Raw genomic sequence first — 14,139 nt, 5'->3', positions numbered from 1 at the left:
TGCTTATTTAAATATTTTATTTGATTTTTAGAGAGAGAGGAAGGGAAAGAGAGAAACATCTATGTGAGAGCAAAACATCAATCAGCTGCCTCCTCCATGCTCTGTCCTGGGGATCGAGTCTGAAACCCCGGGCATGTGCCCTGACCGGGAATGGAACAGGCAGCCTTGCCGTGCAAGGACAACACCCAACCACTGAGCCACACCAGCCAGGGCAGTATCTCCGTTATTTTGAAGTTTTTTTCATATATGTTGACTCCAAAGAAGGACAGATTATATGTTTGTTACAACAAGGTTTCTAGCAAATGGTTGAAACATTTCTTAAAATCAAACCATTAGAACAGCATTTTGATGGAAACAAAGCATTTTTTTTAAGTTGCTATGTCTCATTCCCAGCAGAATTACAAAGGGGGAACCAGTTTTATAATTGAAACAGTTTATCAGTCTAACATCTAACATAAATTATGCATTCTAAATAGTAACTTTTTCTGTCTGAAATAAAACACCTTTTAAAATTTTTTAAAAAATCCTATTGGATTGGTATACTGTCTACATTAGATAGTCCAGGTCATTCATCAGGATGTTATTGTCAATTCCCTATTTAAATTTAATAAGCACTTCTCTGCGACATGAATCATTATATAATTGTTGGTATTTATTGCCATCAATAATATATAAAGAAAATATTACATTGCCAAATATTGCTATTGTTTTTCTGGAAGTTTTGCCAGTGCAAAGATTAAGTGCTATTAAACTTTTGTGGCTTGTTACTACCAAGTATTATAAAAACGTTAAGCATTCTAAGATAAAAGTCTACAATGTCACATGGAAGACTGTCAAATCCAGTGACCATTTCCAAAGAAAATGAGAAACAGAAGCAAGAAGACTGACACTATCATAAATCATAGAGTGTCTACGAAAGCAAAATGGAACAATTTTAAGATGAATCACATTTAGAAAATGTGAATGGTGAGATCTCAAGAACACTATTATTTTAGGTTCAACAGTAAGATTTGCACAATTTATATCGACCGGCTTTTCACTTGCTGTAATCACTGTTATTGAGAACTAAATATGCTTGATGTGCAAAAAAGCCTCCTTTTTCTCCAGGAAGAGAAGCCCTTTTCTAATTTTCGCAGAAGAGTCACACGTGCTAACGACAGCTTGCCTATGGCGTGTGGTGACTGTGAGCTTTACAGCAGCTAACCGATGCCTGACACCAGGGAAAGCAGCGCCGGTGAATGACTTGTTTGTCCTGCAGATCAGGGCAGATCCAGATTCTCCTTCTGAGAGCATCTCCTCACCCACCTGCATTCTGATGAGTGGTCCTGAATCACCAGACCTGCAGACCAGCTTATCCCCCCGCCCCCTTTTTGAGATATACAGTCTTCCAGCTGCCCCAGTGCTGAGGACCAGGCTAAAGCCAGTCTGAGTGCTGAGCCTTTAGTGTATGTGACCTATTTTCTTTTGCTTCATCTTCTGTTGTCAAAGCCTGGCTTAAAGGACTGGCACCCTCAGCCCAATGTCAAGGTTTCTTTTTTAAAAAAATTTCACCATGTCCCCCTTCCCCCCTCTGACAACCATCAGCTTGTTCTCTCTAGATGTCTGTTCCTGTTTTGTTTCGCTTGTTCATTTGCGTTTGTGTGTGTGTGTGTGTGTGTGTGTGTCTGTGTGTTTTGATGCCGCATATAAGTGAAATCATACAGAATTTGTCTTTCTCGGTCTGATGTAGTTCCCTGAACACAGACCAGCTCATTCTAATGTGACATTAAGGGACGTGGGAACCTCGAGGATTTGCCACACTTGATCCCCACCGAACCACTTTTAGATTTCGTGGTCTCCTACCCACCACTCACTAGTGTTTGTCCGTGGTTCTGGGACGCTGTCTCACTTTTAAAAAGGATGTCCTGCTTGGTCACTGTCGGCAGCAAGGCATAACAGAAAGGGCACAGGCTCTGGAGTGAGAAAAGGGTCTGGGTTTGTACGTCAGTTCTGCCACTGAGCGCCTCTGGGCCTCGGCGCTTCCCTCTGTGAAGTAGGTGCTTTATATCTAATGCCCTTGAGTCTTATACTTTTATAAGAACCGTAGGAAAACCCCCGGCCCAGCGCATGGCCCTCAGAGCACGGCGCCGTCCTGGCAGTTGCTGCAGGGAGACCTGAGTGGAGGAGGTTCTAATAGGACAGGGAATTATTTTTAAATGGACACATTCGGTTGCTTACATTATTTTGAGAACATGATTAGTAAATTTACTCAGACCCTCATTTCCAAACCAAAATGTCCTACTGTGGCATTTATTTTTTGGAAAAAAAAAAAATCCCTTTTAAAATACCTTTTATGGAAATATTTACCCAGCATATTCACCAAAGCCATAGGATTTAAAAGATAAAACCGATCTGGAGTTTGCACAATGCAGACTCCTTTTGGAAATTCTTAATAAAATGCAGATGTGCATAGAAGGGGCCAAGTTTTCATCAGCTGCCAAAATCTAGACCTCTCAGGTCGCCTTGCAAGCTCACCCTGAGCTCAGAGGCGCCCACGGGCCACTGCGTGCCTGCTGGACTCGCCCTCTGTTGCCATTGTAACCACCTGGCCTTATTTCCAGGGTATTATCACCCAATTAACATAATCTTCTGATAAGAAGCACTAATAGTCTTCATTAGAAGACAGAACCCATGTCAATGGTTTAATCGGCCATGAACTTGACCTGCTGAGGATGTGAGAAGTGCTCGCTTCTCTTCTGCAAAAGATATCTTTCAGAGATGAAGTGGAAAACGGTTTAAGCTTCCTTTACAGGACTGAATGCGGACGGGTTTACAAACTTGGAATTTTTACAGACTGTGGGCTGGAGCTGATTGCTTGATGACTAAGCTTTTTCCTTACATGAGCACTTGCAAAAACAAAAAGAGTATTTGCCTCTGAAGCTGAAATTCCTCCCTAAGCCTCGCTCAACAGAGAGAATAAAAATAAAGCGCAGTGTTTAAAAAGGCAGACCAAAGTACATTAGGTCGCTATACACAGAGAAAGGGACCTCATCTACACGATACATTCTTCAGTATGAAAAGCCATTAAAATGCCAAAAATGAGCTCTCACTCACAAAATGTTTCTAATAGTTTATAGATATTTGTCAAAATCCACTATACACTAACCTCAAAGAAAAATTCAAAATTAGGAGTAATCGTATTTCCTGAAACGAGTAAATAAAAAAAAGGTTCCTGCTTCTGGCATTAGTTCAGATGGTTTCTGACAAATCATAAAAGTACAACGTTTCACCCACCCAACCTGAGAAAATGCTGCTGACAGACTCAGCGATGCGCTCACACTAGCTTTCAGGGCCTGCGGAAATTCGGACCAGCCCCCCCATTCCATGAGCCGATGGAAACAGGCCCTCGGCCCGGCTGGGAGTCCCCAGAGTAACTCCCACCCGGACAGGAACTGCCGCAGCCTGAGCGGCGCCACCCTGACCTCCGGAGAGGCCTCGGCGCCCTCGAGGGCCCTGGCTCGGGTGCGGGTGCGTGGTCGGGGTCTCTGCTCATCTCTGGGGAGGAGAGGGACCCAGCGGGCTCGGGGCCCCGTACCTTTCGCTATTCTTTTTGCCGCTCGAAGAGCTGCTGGTGGACCCCGTGCGGTTCCGGTTGCCTTTGGAGTCCCCGTAGCTTTCCCTTCGGCCGCCGGGGGACACGCGTTCCGAAGAGCTGGTCCTCTTGATGGTGCTGAGGGGAGATGCAGAGGACAGTGAGAGCCTTACCGGGGGCCTTCCTTACGGCCGAGTATAAAAATGTACGCCCGGAACACCCCACGTCCCCATGGATGCTTGAAGGACGGGCCGCGCCTCAAGTCCTGACCATGGAGATGAAAAGCCACTTTTCCGAAAGTGACCTGGACTCTGCCTCTGCTCGCTGTTTTGTAACCTTGGCAACGAGTAGCGTTGGAAGGCACAGAGGAACTGGAAGGAAGAAGCCCACGGCCTGGGTGAGAGAACCCCAGGGCGTAACGGGAGGCCACCTGTCCCTGGGCAGCTTCAGATTAGCCCCAGGTGCTCAACTCAGCTGACTGTGCCCCGCAGACACTGGGCACTGGGCAGTGTCCGAGACATTTTGGTTGTCAGAGCCGGGGGGCGGGGGGCGCTACTGCCCACATCTATTAGACAGAGGCCTGGGATGCCGCTCAGCACCCGACCGTGCCCAGGACAGCCCCCAACGTCAATGGTGCGGACACTGAAGAAGTCTGGTCGGAAGGCACACGTGGGACCAACACGGACAGGATGCCACGGGCACACAGGCAGGGACGGAACCGCCCAGCTGGTCAGGCCTGTGCTTAGAGGCGGTGCCACGGAAGCACTGACGTCCCTCTGGAAACCGAGGACCAGGGTGGAGGCGGGATGGTTGGATGTCAGAATTTCTGACAAGAAAAGGGAACCGAGCTAGATGGTCAGACAGATGGGGCCAAACAACTGGGGCGATTTACAGGCAGCTAGTAAACCGCAAGGTCTTCTCTTCCCCACCAAGGGCACGGGAGCAAATGGTTACACGTCTCTTTTCTAACCGGAAAGTAAAGAGCTTCAACCACCTGGTCAGGGAGGTAGATACCAGAGGCCCGATTAGTGCCCCCTGTGCCAGCCAAACCCAGGGACGGATAAGTCAGGGGGATAAATAACCAACCCAATCAGGACCAAGCAAACCCACAATAGAGGGAGAGCGACCAGAAAACGGCCGGTCCCTCTTTGCGCCGCTCACTTGGGCACGTCAGCATCGTAAAGAGCACACCTGGGAAGCCGATGAGCAGTCCACCGAGACCCTCCATGGCCCTCCCCTCGGATCCCCACCTTCGGAAAGTAGGTAAGAGGCCTCCAAGTAACAGACTCCGCGCAGGCTCTCTCCGGAGCATGCCCATGCCTCCCCCTCCGCCCCCCCTCTCCTAAACTCTCAGGGTCCCACAAGATTTGCACCCAGGGGAGCAGCGGGCAGCGGCAGCTCGTCCCAAGCTAACCCCCTGAACCTGTCCCCAGGCCCCCTTTTTCTCTGACTCTCAGTGAGCCAGCAGCACCCTGTGTGGCTCACGTCTCTCCCACGACGTTTCTAGAGCCCGAGCAGCCTGCCTCGTCTCTTTCCTGTTGCTGCTTCTCTCCTAGCCCTTCCTGTTTCACTGTTGCTCCCGGATTTAATAAACGTCCTCTCAAGATCACCTGGACTTGTGTGAATCTTTCCTGTACAAAGTCAAGAAGCCACATGCTACCGGCCAAGGCAGACCACGTGGGGCAGGACCCTTTCCGGGGACGGAGTGGTTGGGAACTGGGGGAATGTCTGGGGAAGACGCCTGAAGACTGGCTTTCTGGGAGAGATAAAGGGCTTTAATGAACTGAAATGACACAGTGGGGAAGCGCCGTAACCCACAGGCACGCCCCAGACTCAGGAAACTCCCGGGGGGCGGGGGGCAACCCAGGGCCGGGCAGGGGCGCACGCTGACTGCTCTGCTCTTGGGTCATGTGACTGCATCACAGGTCCCTGCGGAGTTTTGAAGTCACCACCGGCCATACATGTCTTGAGATCTGACCTCACTTATCATTCTTGTGTACTTTTTGGCACTGGAGCTTGATACATATTTATTCGGAAAGGGTGAAGTAGTGACCAATCCAGGGAGCCTGGTGCTTTGACCCTGTCACAGGAAGAGACACCAGCGTTTCAGTTGAGCACCTGCTCTAGAAGCACGAGGGATGGAGAGGCTGGGGGGCAGGCCAGGGCTGGGGCTGCGGGAAGACTCGGACTTGGGGGGAGTCGGGTCTGGCGCCTGTGGAGGAGCCTGTGGGGGTGGGCGTCCTAATGCGAGCCTGTGACCACGCGGCGCTCAGGGCAGCACCGAACCACAGCCGTGGAGGAAACCACGCGTGAGGAAGGAGCTGAGAGGAATCCAGGTCAGAGAAAGCTGTCGGCTGTGGGCGAGAAACTGCCCAGGAGCCTGAGGCGCAGAGAAACCCCGAGGGACACGGAAGGCAGGAGCCAGGAGAGCGAGGCCCAGGCAGAGAAAATGCGGCAGGACTGGTTAGGGGCTGGCGCTGCGGGAGGGAGGAGAGGTGACGGAGAAGTCTGCACGGCTCCAGGGGAGGGCGGGGGACCGTCCCCTGGGCTGAGCCCCCATAATTACAACCAACACCAGCGCTGCAAGCCCCGCCTGCACAGGCCCTCCGGCTCCGCTCTGTCCCTCCTCCCTCCGGCACCGTGCAGTCCTCCTCCCTTCGTGATTCCATCCTTCCTCTCAGCATGTTTTTAAAAACCGCACGGTGTGCCAGCGTTTGAGAAACCACTCCCTCTCTGCGTGAGCAAACAGAACTAAAATGAGCTCCCTGCAGCCCCGCTGGTGGCGGAGGAGGCTCTGAAGGCGCAGCCCAGCACCTCCCATCGAGCAGCAGGGGCGGGCGGGCCCCAGCCAACGGGAATTTTTAGAATGTGCAATTTGGGGACAAGGAAATTACAGATCTTAGGAGAGCATGACATTTCTGAAATGTGGGGATTGACATCTTAAAATGATCGAAACCTTTGTGCTTAAAGTTCAAGATCTTTCACTGAGGAAAAGCACAGGCTGACGTGACGTCAGGGGTCACTCTGGGCCAATCATCCCGTAGGAGGCTCCTAGGCACCCGGAGGCAGGGAGGCAGCCTCCGCGGGTCCCTGTGGGAGTTCACGGCAAGTTCACAGCAATTTAACGAGGGGGAGGGGGGAATGGAGATGGAAGAGGACTTCACTTGGGGTGGTGAGCACACAGTATAATATACAGACGATTATTATAGAATCGTGCACCTGAAACCTACATAACTATGTTAACCAAAGTCCCTCAATAAATTCAATAAAAACTAAGGAAGAGGCCTGCAGCACGGTGGACAGTCGGTCAGCTTGGCGGCAGAGTGCCCTGCTTGCTGGCTGTCGCTGTTGTACAGACTGTGTCTCTCGGGGGCGGGGACCAGGCTGGCTTCCTGCAAGCCCCAGGGGCAGTGCTGATGAGCTGGGGACCTTGGCCTTGGACATGGTCCTGAAACTCTAGGCTCAGCTTCCTCACCCAAAACAGTAAAATAAAAAATTCAAACTCTCAATGGGATGAAATGCTCTGAAAAACGCCTGGACAACAGATGCTCGTTGGGCAAACCCGAGCTTCCCACCCCTGCCCTTGGTCCCTTTCACAGATGGACTGTCTTGATTTGCAAAGTGGGGAAAGTGGCTCCTAAGGTCCCTCCCAGCTCAAACGGTCTGTGAAGGGCCTCTGAGCATAGAAGGTGCTGGGGAAAATAAATAAATAGAGGCTTGGATAAACACACCCGTCAAGAGCCGAAAGCCCAATTTTCTGGTCATTAACACTCAACCTGGTGGCTGGAAGCGTCAACAGGGAACAGTAATGATGGAAACCAGCGCGGCAGCAACAGGTGACGTATATTAAGGACCCTGCCTTTTACCTGTCACCTAATTCCAACCTCACAAAGCCCCTGCAGAAGCATCATCGCCCACTTCACAGGCGAGGGAACAGATTCGGGCACAGAGCCACCCACTGCGGGTCCTTCACCCCCCCCCCCCCCGCCCCCTCTCCCGGCTCTCTCCCCCGAGCCCCCTCGTGACGCCCTGCAGTCCATGAGAGCCCTCGCTCAGGAGCTCTGAGGACCTGCTGAGGTACAGATCTGAGACCTGATGAACGGGAGGCACTAAGATCTCTAAGCTACTGTCTAACAGGGAGCTGAGCCCGGCCGGTGTGCCTCATGGTTGAGTGTTGGCCTATGAACCAGGAGGTCAAGGTTTAATTCCCAGTCAGGGCACATGCCTGGGTTACCGGCTCGATCCCCAGTCGGGGTGTGAAGGAGGCAGCCAATCAATGATTCTCTCTCATCACTGATGTTTCTATTGCTCTCTGAAATCAATCTATCTATCTATCTATCTATCTATCTATCTATCTATCTATCTATATTTTAAAAAAGGAGCTGTGAGGTTACTGGGGAGGCAGCCAGGGTTACCAAGGACAGTAAGTAGGTGGCCCTCCCCTGGGTGGTACCTACTCAGTTTGCCTGCACTGAGGAGACTCACAGACCCGTTCCATCTACATATAAGGCGCAGAAACAAAGCGGAAGAAACGCGAGCGCCATCATCAGGGCTGGAGAAATAGCTCGGTGAGCTTCCGTAGTTACAGAACTCACACCACACGCTGGGTGGAAAAACACGCGGTTTGCGTATACAGACGTGGGTATAATCCATCACAACTCTTTCTGCATGCTGGTCCTTCACATATTTGCATTAAAATGTAAAGCTTTTATTTTTTTAACCTACCATTGTTGTATGCATAGAAGAAACAAGACATTTCCCTTTGAGAGCCAGAGCTCTTGTGCATGCAAGGATTTACTGGGGCCCAGAGTGAAGGACAGAAAATGAGCTGGAAGACAAGACATTGGCAGAAACCGGGGCGGCAGAGGGAGTAATACTGTATCCGCAGTAGGAGGCACCTCCATAGTAACCAGCGGGGTGTTCCCTCTGGACAGAAGAGTGCCCTTTATTCTGAGGGTCGCAGGAGTGCTGGCTGGTGACACAGGCGTCTTTTTAGAGGCTTTCTGGGGCAGAGGTACACAGATGCCACCCTTTCTTCTTGTTCCTTCTGGTCTCTGCTACCTTTTCAAATAAAACACCTAAGTTCTGAAAAGTTCACAGCTCTCCGGAATTCACACTTATACATGCATTCGATGGTTTTTGCCAACCTCATGAAATTTCTGCCAGGGAAATCGGTGACCAGAAAAAAAGTGGCAGTCTTTTTTTTATGATCAGATAACTCTAAGCATAATAAACTATCATTATGTCTTTCTTTTGTATGTGACTTGGAACTGAGAACTGGTTTTACAAACTTTTGCCAAATGACCCCACATTTTTTACAGTAGAAAAACCAGAAACCTGTCAGGTAGCTATTATGCAAGGCCAGAGGTTCTCTGATGGTGTCACTGCAGCCGTGGCACTAACTCTGGATTAAAACGATTATCCACTCGGCAAACCCTTACTAGGCACCGACCTTATCCTGGGCACCATTCAGAGCACTGGGGAGTCACCGTGGGGCCACAAGGTGGCTTTTGTCCTATAAAGTCTGAGTGATGCCCTAGCCGGTTTGGCTCAGTGGACAGAGCATCGGCCTGTGGACTGGAAGACCCTGGGTTTGATTCCGGACAAGGGCACGCACCTTGGTTGCTGGCTCGATCCCTGACACTGGTTGGGTTGCATGCGGGAGGCAACCAAATGATGATGTCTCACATCGATGCTTCTCTCTCTGTCTCTCCCTCTCCCTTCCACTTTCTCTAAAAAAAATCAATGCAAAAATATCCTCTGGTGAGGATTAACAACAAAAAGAAGGCTGGTGTTCTTGGAGAATCGACAGATCACAAGAAGTGTGTGGGGGGTTTTCTGCCACATGTAACCAACTACCTGCGCCCAGAGAGGAGAGGGGATCACGCCTGCTAAAGGGTAGGAGCCGAGTGGTCTTCCTCTGCTCACAGGAGAATATTTCCATCTCTATTCTGCTGCCGAGAACAGACTCAGAGCATGAATTTCACGCCTACATTTCGATGCACCTCAATGACAAAAATATTAGAAATAAACATTTAAAAACAAACGAACAGCAGATGTTGTTTGTCTATTCTTTAAGTCGTGCACGGTCCGTATCTGGCTGTGGCGCATCTATAAACGGTGCATCTCTAACAAGCGCGACTCCCCTTCCTAAGGACCGCCAGCTGTCTGTCTGGAAGCAAGCGGGTGACCGTCCTGCCTTCCACCCCAGCAGAGTGATTTTAAAATTATGCTCTCCTTCTGCACCCGCTTTGTTCTCTCATCTCTCCTCTCACAGCGCCGCCCGCTGCAAAGCCCCACGGAGGAGTGGGAAGGACGAGTGATGGTCTGCGCGGAGCCGTGGAAGTGTTAGTCTATTGTCAGCTTCAGCACTCCCACTGCGCAAGGTATGACCTACAACATCTTCCCGGATTTTCTGCCTTTTTTCCTTTGACTAATGGAAACAAAGCTTTTCCCAAGGAGGCCAAATGCAGCCCCCATCCAAGTCTTAATTGACAACACACAGCACAACCACGGGGCCCTGGACAATGTCCAGGGGATTTTGTTCTTCAGCACTGGCTGAGCCCCCGGGGAAGAAAACAAACAGACCCATCCGCACACCACAGACGCTCCAACGCGGCGAAGCTGGAACGCCGATGACAGGAACGTTTCTACACGGTTGTAAACATATTTGAAGTGCTTGGAAGTTGTTTTAAATCCTAATATTTACAATGTCCGTCTTGGTTTTTTCTTCATCTTTGTTTTCAAAATTCTCTCCTAATGAGAGACTAGAGGAACTTTACAAACATGGAGTAACCATCAGATGCTACTGTTTGCGCTTCCAACTTCCAAATGATGGGAACGCACATCCACAGAAGCCCATAAAAGCCAGAGAAAAAACATAAGTGAATCTCCACACTCTATACAGAAACCAAGAGTCTTGGACGCTCCATCTTAGGAAACTATGTATTTCTAATTCGCAGCTAGGTAATAACTTTACTTTTATTTTTTTAAGCTCTGAAAAGAATGCCTTTTAAGTTCCAAGTATATAAAAGAGGCATAAATTATAAAATTATATTTTCCTCAAGAAAAAAGGGAATCTCATTTTCTCCCCCATTAACTATTGGCTCCTTAAAAAAGTCAATCTAAAAATTAAACAACTCACTCTTAAACAATCAATGGGTCAAAGAAAACATTAGTATAGAATTTAGAAAATATCTGCAGACAAACAGAAATAAAAACAAAACATACTAAAACTTACGGGATGCGAAAAAGCAGTATTAAGAGGGAAATCTATAGCCATAAACACATACACTAAAAAGAAAAAGGATCTCAAATCAACAACCTAATTTTAAACCACAAGCAACTAGGAACAGAAAAACACAAAAGTTAGCAAAAGTAAGGAGATAATAAAGAGTACAGCAGAGATAAAATAGAGAAGAAAAACAAAAAATTTCAGTGAAATCAAGAATTTTTTTAAAAAGTTCAACAAACTTGACAAATCCTTAGCTTGACTAAGGAAGAGAAGACACAACTAAAATTAGAAATAAAAGTTGTCACAGAAAAAAAGATTATAAGAGACTACTATGAACAAATATATGCCAACAAACTGATAACCTAGAGGAAATGGATAAATTCTTCAATACATGTAACCTACCAAGACTGAATCAGAAGCAAATAAAAATTCTGAACACATCTATGATTGGACGGACATTGAAGCAGTAATCAAAACTCTCCCAACAAACAAAAGCCCAGGGCCAGATGGCCTCACTAGAGAATTCTACCAAATATTTAAAGAAGAATTAATACCAATCCTCTTCAAACTCTTCCAAAGAATTGAGGGGGGTGGGAGGGACACACTTCCAATTTCATTCTATGATGGCAGCATTATTCTGATACCAAAACCAGACAAAGACACAACAAGAAAAACTACACAGACCGATATTCCTGATGAACATTGATGCAAAAATCCTCAACAAAATAAGACCAAACTGAATTGAACAGTACATTAAAATAATTATATATACCATGACCAACTGGGATTCACATTTGGAAAGCAGGGATTGGCATATGAAAAGCAACCAATGTAATACACAACATTAACAGAATGAAGGACAAATAACAAATGCTAGTCTTGATGCAGAAAAAGTACTTGACAAAATTCAACACCCTTTCATATTAAAAATACTCAACAAGCTAGAATAGAAGGAAAATACCGGAACATAGTAAAAGCAATCTATGAGCAGCCCACAGCTCACGTCATATTCAGACTAAAAGCTCTTCTTCTGAGAACAGGACAAAGCAAGGATACCCACTGTCCCCACTGCTACTCAACATAGCACTGGAGGTCCTCCCAGTGCGATTAGACAAGAAAAACAAATAAAAGGCATTTAAATTAGAAAGGAAGAAATAAAGTTACCTGTTTACAGAGAACATTATCTTACATGTAAAAAACACTAAAGATTCCACCCACAAAAAATTTAAAACTAGTAAACAATTTCAGCAAAGTTACAGATAGAAAAATCAACACACAAAAATCAGCTGCATGTCTAGACATTAACAACAGCTAATCCAAAAAGGAAATTAAGAAAACAACCATATTTGCTACAGCATCAAAAAGAATAAAATACTTCAGAAAAATTTAACCAAGGAGGCGAAAGACTTGTACAAAAAAACTACATGGGAGGAGACAGAAGAGGGTAAAGGGGGAAATGGTGATGGGAGGAGACTTGACTTGGAGTGGTGGACACACAACTCGATATACAGATGATGAATTATGGAATTATACACCTGAAACCTATATAATTTTATTAACCAATATCACCCTAATAAATTCAATTAAAAATAAAGAAAATGACAAAACATTGCTAAAAAAATTGAAAAATGATAAATGGAAGCACATCCCATATTCATGGATTTGAACTCTTACTGCTGTTAAGATATCTATCCTACCCAAAGTAATCTATAGAGTCAGTATAATCCCTATCAAAATCTCAATGGCATTTTTTTGGTAAAAACAGAAAAAAATTGTAAAAGTCATAAGAAATCTCAGGGGACCCCAAATAACCAAAATAAACTTGAAAAGAAACAAAGTTAGAGGCCTCACACTTCCTGATTTCAAAACATACTGCAAAATAACAGTAATCAAACTGCTGTGGTGTCTTTATTGGCATAAAGACAGATAATACAGACCAATGGAATGGAACAGAGAGCTCAGAAATAAACCATTGTGCATATGGCCAAATGACTTTTGGCAAAGATGCCAGGACTACACAACGGGGAAAGGACAGTCTTTTCAACAAATGGTACATGGAAAATTGAATATCTACATGCAGAAGAATAAAGGTGGACTGCAACATGAAGGTTGTGGTAACCTAAATTTTGCCATATGCTAAGTATAGGCCTGGGAACAGCATTTTCTTTTTAACCTGGGTTATACCCCCATTTTTCTTCAAAAGAGAATTGTAAGTAAAAAAAATACAAGACGGTACAGTGTAGTTTAGGTAATGGGTTTTTCAAAGGTACTATGATTAAATTTTACAGGGACGTGAAATATGGCACAGGGAATAGATCAATAACATTGTAATAATTATGTACAGAACCAGCTGGGTATTGGACTTACCAGGGGAACATTTTGTAAACGGTATAAATGCCTAACTGCTATGCTGTACACCTGAAACTAATATAAAATAATATAGAAATGTCAATGTAATTGAAAAAGTAAATAAATAAATAGCAAAAAATGTGATTAAATTTTAAAAAGCAGAATAATAAATCTATATGGTTTCTGTTATGGCAACACACCAATATTATACTTTTACAAGCTTTACTTAGAGGAGAAATTGTAAAGTGTCATATAAGAACAGAAATACATTTTTTTAAAGATAGCCTTTTTTAAAAAATATTTTTTTATTGATTTCAGAGAGGAAGGGAGAGGGAGAGAGAGATAGCAACATCAATGATGACCATCACTGATCAGCTGCCTCCTGCACGCCCCCTACTGGGGATTGAGCCCGCCCTTGACTGGAATCGAACCTTTAGTCCGCAGGCCCACGCTCTATGCCCTGAGCCAAACCAGTTAGGGCAGGAATATGTATTTAATATGTATTTAAGCATCTGAGATGGATTTCTTTTAGGCTTCCTTTAAGTCACTTTGTGCCTACCTTTTGGTTATTGCCGGCATAGCAGTTTCTTTCCTGGTCCCGGAGGGGGACGGCAGAGAGCCACTAGGTTTCTTTGGTAACACGGTGCCGTTGTTGACGGTGGTTCTTAAAGGCAAGGTCTGCACCAGGGGTCTTGCTGTAAGACAAGCAGAAAAGGAAATCAGGACGTGCCCCTTGTCAAGGTACCTCTTTAAGATACGTAGAAAGGCATCGATGTTTATCAATGTCAGCAAAAATGAACAAAGGTGCAAACGCAACTCACTCAATGGGGATTTTTAACAAGTGGTGCTGGAACACAGAACCTAGACACCACCCTCACACCTCATTCAGAAACTCACTCACAATGGACCACAGATCTCAGTGTCAAATGCAAAGCGATAAAACTTCTAAATGAAAACATGGGAGAAATGGGACCTGGGTTTGGAG

At 46.3% G+C, this 14,139-nt stretch overlaps 1 protein-coding gene across 1 annotated transcript in view; it reads right to left on the bottom strand.

The window, feature by feature from the left end:
• EML1 (EMAP like 1) overlaps window positions 1–14,139 on the bottom strand; it is a 108,700-nt gene that overhangs the window by 38,384 nt on the left and 56,177 nt on the right. Inside the window, exons 3-4 of the mRNA XM_081095191.1 lie at window positions 13,714–13,849; window positions 3,575–3,709 (exon numbers count right to left, since the gene is read on the bottom strand). Of these exons, the coding sequence (XP_080951317.1) occupies window positions 3,575–3,709; window positions 13,714–13,849 (271 nt within the window). The remainder of the gene's footprint in view (window positions 1–3,574; window positions 3,710–13,713; window positions 13,850–14,139) is intronic.

The sequence above is a fragment of the Myotis nattereri genome (assembly GCF_964212035.1).
Source record: "Myotis nattereri genome assembly, chromosome: 1".
In the NCBI taxonomy this organism is placed as follows: domain Eukaryota; kingdom Metazoa; phylum Chordata; class Mammalia; order Chiroptera; family Vespertilionidae; genus Myotis; species Myotis nattereri.
This window is presented reverse-complemented; position numbering and strand designations above follow the sequence as displayed.